The sequence below is a fragment of the Pyrus communis genome, chromosome 12 (genome assembly GCF_963583255.1).
Source record: "Pyrus communis chromosome 12, drPyrComm1.1, whole genome shotgun sequence".
Taxonomy (NCBI): Eukaryota; Viridiplantae; Streptophyta; class Magnoliopsida; order Rosales; family Rosaceae; genus Pyrus; species Pyrus communis.
Genome location: NC_084814.1, coordinates 5,594,761 through 5,605,981, shown reverse-complemented (window position 1 = coordinate 5,605,981; position 11,221 = coordinate 5,594,761). Strand labels below are relative to the sequence as shown.

Here is an 11,221-nt window from a genome sequence, read left to right as displayed (position 1 = left end):
TTTACAAAGGAGTTTCTGCAAAGGTGTTGCGCTACTTTCCTATTATACCAAGATTTAAGCGAATAAAGATGATGACATGGCCAAAGACTTAATGTGGCACCATACCAACAAAAGTCAGGATGGTAAGATGCGACATCTAGTTCTGACCAATCCATTTCGAAGCCACAAGGTAATTCAAATATCTATAAGTATCATACCCTAAACAATTTTTATTGTAAGTTAATTACCAATTACTGTATAATTTGCACTCGGTTAGGAACCATGGATAGATTACCGCAATTTTCTTTAAGTTTTGAAAAGGTTTATTCACTAATTTTTCTTTTGGGTTATTTTGGATTTGGACTTTGCATTGGATGTCTTGGAGATGTTAATTTGGATTGGATTTGGATGTTATTTTGGATTTGGATAATAATGTTAATATGTGTTGCTGGGCACAATCTATGCTTCAATACTCCCCTAATATGTGTTGCTGCAGTGCATCCTCAATTCTTGAAGACAGCTTCTGTGAGTGTAATATGTGCTGCTGCTGTGCATTGCAGTGCAGCGGCTGTAACCTTATTAAAAATGATGTATAAGAGAGTCCCAACCCATGCCCACCCCTAATCAGAGTCCCAATAAACTTTTAATTTTATGGCTATAACAGAGTCCCAATGATGATATAATTGTAAAATAATTGTCATAATAAAAGTTAATATATTTTTTATTGGAAAGAAAACTTAATTAAAAATCCAAGAAGCAAAGAAACTGCCGTTCAAAATTCCCACTAGTCGCGTGCAGTTATATTTGGTTATCCCCTCAATCCTTCTCTTCACGTCGTTTTTTTTTTACTAGGATGCAAAAGATTATTCACTGATCTCTCTCTATAAATTTGGTATGAATTGAGTGGTCTTGTAGTTGCATTTGGTTACCCAGCGAAATCTTTCTCTTTAACTTCGTTTTTTCTTCTAGGACAGAAAACATTCCTTTGTTAATCTCTCTACGAATTTGGTTTCAATTTTTAGGTGTCTATGGATTTTGATGGTTTGCCAGACGGTGACGAGATGCACTCAAGTGATGATGTGAATGAAGCAAAAAAGAGAAAGGGAAGAGGTCCAACAATGTTGGATTATAATGATGTGTTAAAGGCCAAACAAACTGGTGTTCAATTCAATGACAAAGGACAACATTTTGGTGCTGGATCAGCGAGTTTGAGTTCGTCGGCAGGGATCCTTGCAAGACAACTAATACCAGTAACTTACGCAAGTTGGGATGAGGTTCCTGCAATTTTGAAAGATAAATTATGGGCTGCTATGAAGGTAAAATTTATAACTGAAGCTGTGCTCTTATTTCCTAACTATTTTGTTCTTCTATAATACATATAAAAAATCAGTTATCTTTTTTATGTTAATAAAGATTCATGGTTAATGCAGCAAAAATACAATTTGGCACCCTGTCGTAAGAAGATAATATTAATAAAAATGTCTGGGTGTTGGCGTACATACCAAGCCACATTGACAAAACAAATAAGATCCCTTGATGATGGTCCTGATGCAATGGAACAAATGCAACTCTTGAAGCCTGATAATGTTGAGAAACAAGCTGATTGGGACAAATTTGTTAAACATCGATGCTCTCCTGAGTTTGCTGTAAGCTTGTTTGTATTAAATTTTAAATTATTGATTAGGTTTTCAATGCATGGATGTTGGTTAAATGAAGTTTCTTGTTATCTATTTTTCTTGTTAGGCAATTAGTGAGAAGTTCAAAAAGTTGAAATCATTCCATACTCTCCCTCATGTGATGAGTTGTAAAGGATATGCACGCTTGGAGGACGAGCTGGTATGAACATTTGTATATTTTTAATTTCATTTCAATGACAACACACTTATACGGAGTTTAAATTATGGATTAATTAATAGAGAACAAAGGCACACCTGAGGAGGATTTAAATAGAGTCAATCTTTGGATAGCTGCTTGTACAAGAAAAAATGGTCAACCTGTAAATGAGATAGTGTTAAAGAAAATGGTATGAAGCTTCAGTTAGAAATTATCCTTGTGTTATTTTTTATTCATTTTTCTTTTAATCTTGCAAATGATTTTTAATTGTATAGGATGACATTAAGTTGGCTAATGAAATGCCAACAACAGACAATGGTTCTATAAAAGGTGATGCCTTATCACAAGCACTTGGACCTGAACATCGAGGTCGACCTCGAGGAGGTGGTTATGGGGTTACACCTTCTAGATATGATGCCCAAACATATGCCAGCATGAGTAATCGAGAGCTTAGAGACCGACTACAAAACGTCGAAGGAAAATTGCGGGAAGTGTTTGATCTTGTGTTGGCTAAACAACAAAATGAGGTAATTATATATGCAACGTTGTATATGCTTATAAAAATGATAAAAGATTTACGGCATATAGCTGCAGGGAAATATATTCTAACTTCTAATCATATCTCTGTAGGGAAATGGTAAAGAAACTAATACCAATGATGCAATTCAAGTCTCCACAAATAGGCCTCAGGTAAAAATGTTTCATTAGTAAATATTGGTATTTTGTTGAATCTGAAACTGATCAACTTCTATTTCTTACGTATTCACTAGTCGCAGGGAAGCAGTATAGATCTCCAAAGAACTAAGGGTTGGTTTGGTATTGCTGTGCTTTGAAAAAAAGTTGATTCTGCTGTGCTGTGAGAATAAGCGGCTGTGAAATAAAGCAGCAGAGTGTTTGGTAAACTTTTTTGTAAAAGTGCTTTTGAAAAAAAAAACAATATTATAGTGTTTGGTAAACTTTTATGTAAAACAGATGTGAAAAAAAGCCGATTTTTCAAAGCTGGGTTTTGCAGCTTCTTGTTTTTGGCTTTTTTCACCCAAAACTGTGAAAAAAAAGTTGAAGCTGAATGTTTACCAAACACAAAAACAGCTCCTAGCTTTTTTTGATACCAGCTTTTTTCAGAATCACCTCAGTACCAAACCAGGTCTAAGAATGGTGTAAAACAGGTTCCCAATTCCAGTTACCAGGTTTCCAGATCATCTCCCCAGGTATGAAACTGATTTTGTTTAACTTATCTCGATGTCTTCATCATTAGATAGAAAGAAAATAGTGAACATGTTCACTTTCGGGCTTAGTTAGTCTATGCAGCTAATAGTTTATTTGCATCTATCTTGTTATCAGTTGTTTCATTTGATTTTGATTATTTGCATTTATCTTTTTATCAGTTACAATGTAATAAGAAAAGTGCACTAGAGGCTAACAATCGTTCTAGACACTCTTCAAAAGCTAGTTCTCAGGTACATATATGATCCCAAGTATAGCATGGTGGAATTTATATTTTTTATATAAGTAAACCAAACTTAGCTTCTTCTATGTTTGATTGTCTCAAAGAGTTAGTACATGTCATATGCCCCATTAGATGTTTATAAACCAAGTAGAGCTTATGACTTGGGAAACCAAGTAGAGTTTATGACTTGGGAAAGTTTGACGAGGATGCTTACATGTCATATACCCCATTAGATGTTTATAAACTTGATGATTGTGCAGGTGATGAAGATGAAGGTTATGTTCGGGCAAATTGTGAGGTCATTCCTGTGTATAACTAGACTATTATTGAATGAAAACATTTTTCACGAATTTCTCTACCTTTTTCTGGATCTCTTCTTAGGAAAATTGATATTTTTTGTAAGATGTACGCATGTTTGTGACTCTGTAAGATGTATGTGTATGGTTGTTTTTTTTCTTCAAATCAGAATTAAATGAAAATGAAAAACTTCTCACCATAAAGTCCCCAGCATGTATTGTTCCCATCGCCACCAACTGATCATTCTCTAATCCCAGTTGTTTCACTATGTATTCTTTTGCTCGGCCAATTTCCTTCTTTGTGGCTCCATTGGCGACAGAGCAAATTTCTGTTTTGTTATTAGTTAATTAGATTATTTTTATTTTGTGAGGCCATTTCTATGTACAGATATACTAGGACATAGCAGATGTTGATAATTAGATTGTTTTTGTTTTGTTATTAGATACAATGTGATAGAAGAAGTGCACGAGAAGCTGACGATGCTTCTAGACAAGCTTCCAATGCTAGTTCCCAGGTATACGAGAACAAGTACTAACTAGTTAGTTTATGAAACTTATGAGATTTTGATATAAACTGATCGAATTTTGTGTCTTCCATGTTTGGTTGTCACAGAGAAGTAGTCCAAACATAGAAAGAGACAGCATAAAGAGAAAAGAAGGTTCTAAAGCCACTTCTCAGGTAGTAACACACGCTCAATAATAATTGTTAAATAATTTGATAACTTAATCATTTAAAATTGATGTTCTTATTTGATTTCTTTATGCTAGTTACAACCTGTTGGTATTTTACGAGGGTCTTCATGCAAGTTACTAAATTGGCTCAGAAATGGACAAGTTGTTGCAACTGGAGAAATAGAATCAACAAATCTTGAGGCGAAAGTTCATCACATGGTGCTTGGTCCTGATTGCTGGAAGGTTTGGGTAACTGTTGTCAGAGTGGAGAATGTATCTTTGTACCGCCCTACAAGTGAATTTCGTGTCCTGGAGAATGCTATATCTAGTACAATTGCGTGGCCATCGAAGTACGTCCGAGTTGGAGAGTAATTTTAGTTCGTACTTAGACTAGAAAATGGTACTTTGGCACTACATGGATAGTACTTTATGACTTCCATTGTTTATGTATTCATTAGGCACTACATGGATACTACTTTATGACTTCTGTTGTTTATGTATTCATTTGGAAACTCAAGTATTTTTTATGTTATAATATTATCAAGTATTTTTTATGTAGTTATTTTTTTTTGGTAATATATATTTGTTAAATAATTTTTTTTTTAATTTTGGAAAATAATTTATAACGGGCATTAGCTGTGGTCAATTAGTAATCGACAACGATCATAGTACGTGGTGTTAGATCTCAATCTACCACGGTTACAATCCGTGGTTATATTGCATTTAACAACGGGCATATCCTGTGGTAAAAACTAAGACTTTTTATCACATCTAGAATACCAACGGGCATAGTGTCCGTGGTGGATTGTAATTTATCACGGGCATTCACCGTGATAGATGAGCTTTTTTCGTCTACTGTCCTAACATATCTCTAATTAAAATAAAAAAAATTAAAAAAAAAACTTTTCACTCCCACATTCTCTATTACTCTCTTCCTCTCCCCTTCTATTTCAAAAACAAAAATAAAAAATTTTTCTCACACTTTGTGTGTGCCCAGATGCTAGTTAAAATTAATATAACATCATAATAGTAATAAAATAAATATTAATATTAATAAAATATATATATATATATATATATATATTTAATAGGTAAATTACAATATAAACAATATAGATTAAAAATAAATACAATAAATAAAAAGAATTAGTCTCATAATGATTTAATTTAAACGAATATTAAATTGAATTTGTTTGACTTTAATTTGAAGCCAAATTTTCTTTGGTTTTTTGATATAGATAAGAATTCTTAATTGATTATCCAACTACATTAATGAATAAAATTACTATTATATCCTATTATACATAACTAAAAGAAAATGTTTGAATAGAAAAAATATGGGCATTAAAGTAATTTTGCACAAACAATTTTTTTTTTTACTTTTTTCCTTCCCTTACCCACATGTAATCATAGTTTTACTCCTTCACTTTTTCTCTCACACTTCCTACTTTTACCTTTTCCCTTTTCCCTTTTTTTTTTTAATATATATATATATATATATATATTTTTTTTTATTCAATTTCTTTTTAAAATTGTCATCTAACTATATAAATAAAGAGAGAAGACCAGTTTGGTGAAGCATTCAGAAATGCCAAGAAAGCCCCTTTCCCTCACGTCCATACACCCACCCCTCTCTCTGTGTGAATCGCGGTTATAATTTTTGTGTTTGTAGGGTTTTGTTGCGAAGCCGGAGACTTTACCAGATGAAATGGTTAATTTGATGGTGTAGCATTGCACTATTCATGGCGTAAGTGCTCTGACTTATAGGGAACTATTAATTTAACTGTTTTTTATGTATTCTTTTTTAATTTTTTTTCTGGTAAATTTTCACTCAAAACTAAATTAAGGTTAAAGTACTATGATGACATCCAGGGGGCGCGAGAGCACTCCTATGATAGGTGATCCACTGGGAAGTTCTCGTGTGAGTTCCCAGAAACAAAACTGTGAGGGCGTAGTCAGGGCCCAAAGCGGACAATATCGTGCTACGGTGGTGGAGCGGGCCCAAGATGTGGTGGACCCCGCACCGGGATGTGACAATTTAGTATCAGAGTCTAACCCTGGCCGTGGTGTGCTGACGAGGATGTCGGGCCCCTAAGGGGGGTGGATTGTAAGATCCCACATCGCCCAGGGGAGTGATCCTTATATGTATATTCTCATCCCTACCTAGCACGAGGCCTTTTGAGAGCTCACTGGCTTCAAAGTTCATTAGAACTTCGACGTTAAGCGAGTAGCGCGGGAAAGCACTCCCATAATGGGTGACCCACTGGGAAGTTCTCATGTGAGTTCCCAGAAACAAAACCATGAAGGCGTAGTCGGGGCCAAAAGCGGATAATATCGTGCTACGGTGATGGAGGGGGCTCAGGATGTGGTGGACCCTAGGCCGGGATATGACACATATCATCAATATACAATTGGATGATTGAAAGGGAATCACTTTTTGTCTTCTTTGAGTTCAGTGTGTGGTTTCAATTTATGCCAAATAAAGAGTTCAACAAAATCAACCATAAAGATTGGTGAAGATCTGATATTTCGGAAAAAATTCTTCTCCGAAAATCAAATAATCCATCGGGTTATTAATTCATATTTTCAATTTCTGTTCTCTTCCCATTTATACATCTTTTTCAATTGTGTATGAATTATTTGCTTTGATGACTCATAATTAGATTTGCGTTCATATTCAATTGTGTTTTTTAATACATGATTTTTTAACAGGAGTGCCTAATACCTTGAATAATATCACAAATTTCCCCTTTTTGGTTGTTGGTGTTCTGGGTTTTGTGCTCTGTGTGCAAGGTGTCTTTTCAGCAGGTATAACAGTTTCTTGATTATTCATCGTAATTTTGTCTGTTGCATTGCATCAATGGAGTTTTGATTTATAGTCATTATAATTCTCTAACTTGAATAATATTATTTTGTTGTAAATAATGTTTTCATACTATTTATCTGATAGTTTGTTAACCCACATCAAATCCCAGAGAGCAAAGCGTAGGGGGGGACAAAGCCCCTTTTAAAACCCGTCATTTTAAACAAGGTTTGAAATATATATATATATATCTCACTTTTTTTCATCCATCCTTTTTTATCTACTTGTACCCTTAATATCTATGCAGATTATCCTCTAATTGGTAAACATAATTTAATTATTATTTAATTTATCCTTTCACATCTACTAATTTTACCAGTCTAATGCTTGATTTCTTTTTGTTAATTTAATTGCGTTCTCATAGATTACACAATTGATTTCATTGCTTATTGAAAAATTTGTTGGAGACAGATTTTGATTTTCCTTTGATTATCTCAAGTAATAATGCAAATTCTGACCGGAACAAACATGGGTTTCTTTTTTCCTGTAAGAATATGATTTCGGGTTAAGAAGACAAGGCCAAAGATATTATGTGATTATTTGAAATAGAATGGTTTTTGCAGGAAGTCTGAATGTCTATTGTGGCTACAGGAATCAAAAGCGAGTGAAAGGTAAAAGCTTTTCTCTCCCAAGCATTCATCACCAGCAATTACAGCCAGAGCCAGGTATAGGGTTTAGGGTATATCTCTCCTCTTGCTTTCCTTCTATGATTTTTCTGTCCAAATTTCTCTGAGAAAGTTAGGGTTTTGGTATCCATTCTTGGATTGGATTTGTAGATATTCCTATGGATCTCACTTTTCTTTTATTTAATAGCATAATCTTGCTCTTGGTATTTTAACTTTGCTTTCTTTGCCCTAAACCCTAAGCCCCGTCCTTTCTAAAAAAAAAAGAGGGGGGCGAAGCACCTGTTTGAAGTGGCGAAGGCCTATGCTAAAGTGAGAAAGAAAGTACGTTAAGGTTACGAAGTCACTTAGTCGAACTATAAAGAAAGGGAGGCTAAGGTTACGAAGTAAGGTCGGCTGGTTAAGGAAAGCTCTGTTAAAGATTGCAAGAATCAAGGATGAAGATTTGGTCATATAGCAGCTGTATAGGAAAGTATCATTGTAATATTTAGTTTCTGTTCTTGTAAGTCAACTTATTCTTACCTATTTTAGCATGCACTCATGTATATAAGTGTGCGTTGTAAAGCTCATTAAGAGATCAATATAGAAAACCTAATTGGATTTTCTACATGGTACCGGAGCACTAATCTTGGGACCAAAGAAAATAACAAACCCTAGCCGCCTATCATGGCAGAGAACGATGACAAACTCAAGCCCTCTGGTTCAACAGAGGGAACCACGTTTGACGTTAATCACTCTTATTACTTGCATCATTCCGATCAGCCGGGAATGATGCTCATTTCTCAGCCGCTCACTCCAGACAACTACAACACTTGGAGTAGGGCGATGATCGGTGCATTGAAAGCCAAAAACAAACTTAGTTTTGTTGATGGAACCTTCAAGAAACCAAAACAAAAGGTTGCTGCAGCAAACTTGCATCAGTGGGATCGATGTAACAGCCTGGTTAAAACATGGTTGGTAAATTCAATATCACCAGAACTTCAATCAAGCGTCATTTATTATGACCTTGCATACCAAGTTTGGGAAGACTTGAAAGAACGGTTTTCTCAAACAAACAATATGCAATTATACCATATTGAAAGTGCAATTCATGATTGTGTCCAAGGAGCAATAACCGTAAGTTCCTACTTCACCAAACTCAAGGCGTTGTGGGATGAGAGAGATGCTGCGATTAGCCTACCCGATTGCGACTACAACACTTTGCAACATGTGTTGGCATTCCAGCAAAATCAAAAGGCAATTAAATTTCTTATGGGACTTAATGAAACATTCAGTGCAGTAAAGGATCAAATTCTGTTGATGGATCCACTTCCTCCCATCAACAAAGTATACTCCCTTGTGCTGCGACATGAGAAGCAGCACAACACCACCACAGGCAAAACGCCAATTCAGGAAGCTGCTGCCTTTGCTGCAAAATGACCAGATTCTAGCAAGAAGAGTGCTGATATGAAATGTACTCGTTGCAACAAAGATAATCACACCTCTGAAGATTGTCGTGCCCATTTAAAGTGTGATTATTGTGGATGGAAGGGTCATACGATAGATTATTGTCGAAAGCTTAAAAGGACAGATCCGGAGCAACAAAGAAGTCATTCTAAACAGCAGTGACCGAGAGGAAATAACGTTTCAAGCAACCTTGAAAGGCAAGATTTGGGAAATTCTTTCCTTTTTACACCTGACCAATGCAAGCAGATCTTGACCATGCTCAATGGCAATAAAGCCAAGGCAAACAACGTTGGTAAAATTTCCTCTCTAAATGATCTCTCAGGTAAAGCTTTTTCTTTCACTTCTCATGATCAGAAGTCATCATGGATCTTGGATAGCGGTGCCACAGACCACATAATTTCCTCACACACTTTGCTGACCTCTTTTGTGCCTGTTAAAAATAAAACCGTAAAACTACCAGATGGTTCTTATGCTACTGTGACACATATAGGAACCATGCAGTTTTCCCCAGATTTTATCTTACATGATGTCCTTTGTGTCCCCATGTTCCAACTCAACCTCATCTCTATCAGTAAACTTGCCTATCAATCCTCGTGCATCACCATTTTTCTAAGTTACTTTTGTGTGATTCAGGACCTTCGTTCGGGGAAGATGATTGGGACGGGGACTGAGCGAGAAGGCCTATATTTCTTGGATGACACCAACGGGAGACCCACCTTGTCCACTTGTCATGCTGTTACAAAAGCTTCATCCCAACTCTGGCATCAACGCCTAGGGCATCTCTCTGACAAAGCCCTTCATCATACTTCGCTTCCTAAAAATATTATTGGTTCTTTTGTTTCGAATAATTGTCTTGTGTGTCCTCTAGCCAAACAAACAAGATCTCAGTTTTCATTAAGTTCAATTTCAACTTGTAAGCCTTTTGAACTATTACATATGGATATTTGGGGGGGGGGGGGGGGTTTCGTGTTGCTTCACTCACTGGAGCACATTATTTCCTCACAATTGTTGATGACTACACTCGTTCCACTTAGATTTACTTAATGAAACACAAATCTGACACAAGACATTATTTGACAAGTTTTATCAATCTCGTTGAAAACCAGTTTTCTCACAAAGTGAAGACCATTAGGAGTGACAATGGTCCCGAATTTAATCTTGCTGCATTCTACTCGACCAAGGGTATTATCCATCAAACCACTTGTGTTGCCACTCCACAACAAAATGGAGTGGCTGAACGTAAACATCGTCACCTCCTCAACGTTGCCCGGGCCTTACTTATTCAAGCAAACTTACCTACCAATTTCTGGGGAGAAGCCATACTCACTGCAGCTTATCTCATCAATCGTACGCCCACCATCGTCTTGCATGGTAAAACACCTCACGAGCTTTTGTTCCATAAACCACCTAAATACTCCCATTTGAAAGTTTTTGGCTGTTTATGTTTTGCATCCACACACCCATATCATCCGTCCAAATTTGATGCGAGGTTTACCCCATGCATATTTCTTGGTTACCCCTATGGCAAGAAAGGGTGCAAAGTCTATGATCTTAACACACGTCAAATTTTTGTCTCACGTGATGTACTTTTTCGTGAACATACATTTCCCTCTACTCATTCTTCCGCACAACACTCTGATACCAACCCTCAACCAACCTTACCATATCTATCTCCCATGGATGATCTCTCTTTTGATCCACCCAGTACCACACCTCCCCTTCCCATCGTCGACGACCCTTCTTCTCCCAGAGACACCATTCTCGACCATCTTGTACCCACACCTGCTACCATACCTCTACCTCCAAACCCCATTCCTTCTCCAGCTGACATACCACCAACCCTACCACCCCAACTCTCCCGACGTTCGTCTCCCCGCATCACTCGACCACCTTCTTACCTTCAACAATTTCATGTTGGTGTCCCGCTGCCTTCTCGTCCTCACCAATCATCGGCCTCTACCATTGGCTCACATAAAGGTAGTACCTCTCACCCTTTTTCTCACTCTTTAACTTATGCTCGCTTGTCTCCCACTCACTGTGCCTTTACCACATCTCTTTCCCT

At 36.6% G+C, this 11,221-nt stretch overlaps 3 protein-coding genes across 3 annotated transcripts in view; all 3 read left to right on the top strand.

The window, feature by feature from the left end:
- LOC137711525 (uncharacterized) overlaps positions 1-2,618 on the top strand; it is a 3,524-nt gene extending 906 nt beyond the window's left edge. The window contains exons 3-10 of the mRNA XM_068450763.1: positions 1-169; positions 1,002-1,295; positions 1,410-1,625; positions 1,723-1,815; positions 1,896-2,002; positions 2,088-2,339; positions 2,443-2,502; positions 2,583-2,618. The exon at positions 1-169 is cut by the window's left edge and continues 22 nt beyond it. Of these exons, the coding sequence (XP_068306864.1) occupies positions 77-169; positions 1,002-1,295; positions 1,410-1,625; positions 1,723-1,815; positions 1,896-1,925 (726 nt within the window). The 5' untranslated portion in view covers positions 1-76 and the 3' untranslated portion in view covers positions 1,926-2,002; positions 2,088-2,339; positions 2,443-2,502; positions 2,583-2,618. The remainder of the gene's footprint in view (positions 170-1,001; positions 1,296-1,409; positions 1,626-1,722; positions 1,816-1,895; positions 2,003-2,087; positions 2,340-2,442; positions 2,503-2,582) is intronic.
- Positions 2,112-4,780, top strand: LOC137709954 (uncharacterized). Its single transcript, XM_068448931.1, has 8 exons — positions 2,112-2,339; positions 2,443-2,502; positions 2,583-2,619; positions 2,964-3,020; positions 3,520-3,557; positions 3,999-4,070; positions 4,169-4,234; positions 4,324-4,780. Exons 1-8 carry the CDS (start codon positions 2,112-2,114, stop codon positions 4,597-4,599), a joined length of 834 nt encoding a protein of 277 aa, XP_068305032.1. The 3' UTR covers positions 4,600-4,780.
- Positions 4,781-8,379: 3,599 nt separating this feature from the next.
- On the top strand, positions 8,380-9,132 carry LOC137709953 (uncharacterized). Its single transcript, XM_068448929.1, has one exon. It carries the CDS (start codon positions 8,380-8,382, stop codon positions 9,130-9,132), a length of 753 nt encoding a protein of 250 aa, XP_068305030.1.
- The last annotated feature ends 2,089 nt before the right edge of the window (positions 9,133-11,221 follow it).

What these genes read in the sequence shown, in the direction of transcription:
- LOC137709954 (XM_068448931.1), top strand. Translation starts at nt 2,112, where the DNA reads ATGCCAACAACAGACAATGGTTCTATAAAAGGTGATGCCTTATCACAA. An exon ending in TTTCCAGATCATCTCCCCAG is followed by an intron (nt 3,021 to 3,519) that starts GTATGAAACTGA and finishes ATGATTGTGCAG; the next exon opens with GTGATGAAGATGAAGGTTAT. An exon ending in CTTCCAATGCTAGTTCCCAG is followed by an intron (nt 4,071 to 4,168) that starts GTATACGAGAAC and finishes TGGTTGTCACAG; the next exon opens with AGAAGTAGTCCAAACATAGA.
- LOC137709953 (XM_068448929.1), top strand. Translation starts at nt 8,380, where the DNA reads ATGGCAGAGAACGATGACAAACTCAAGCCCTCTGGTTCAACAGAGGGA.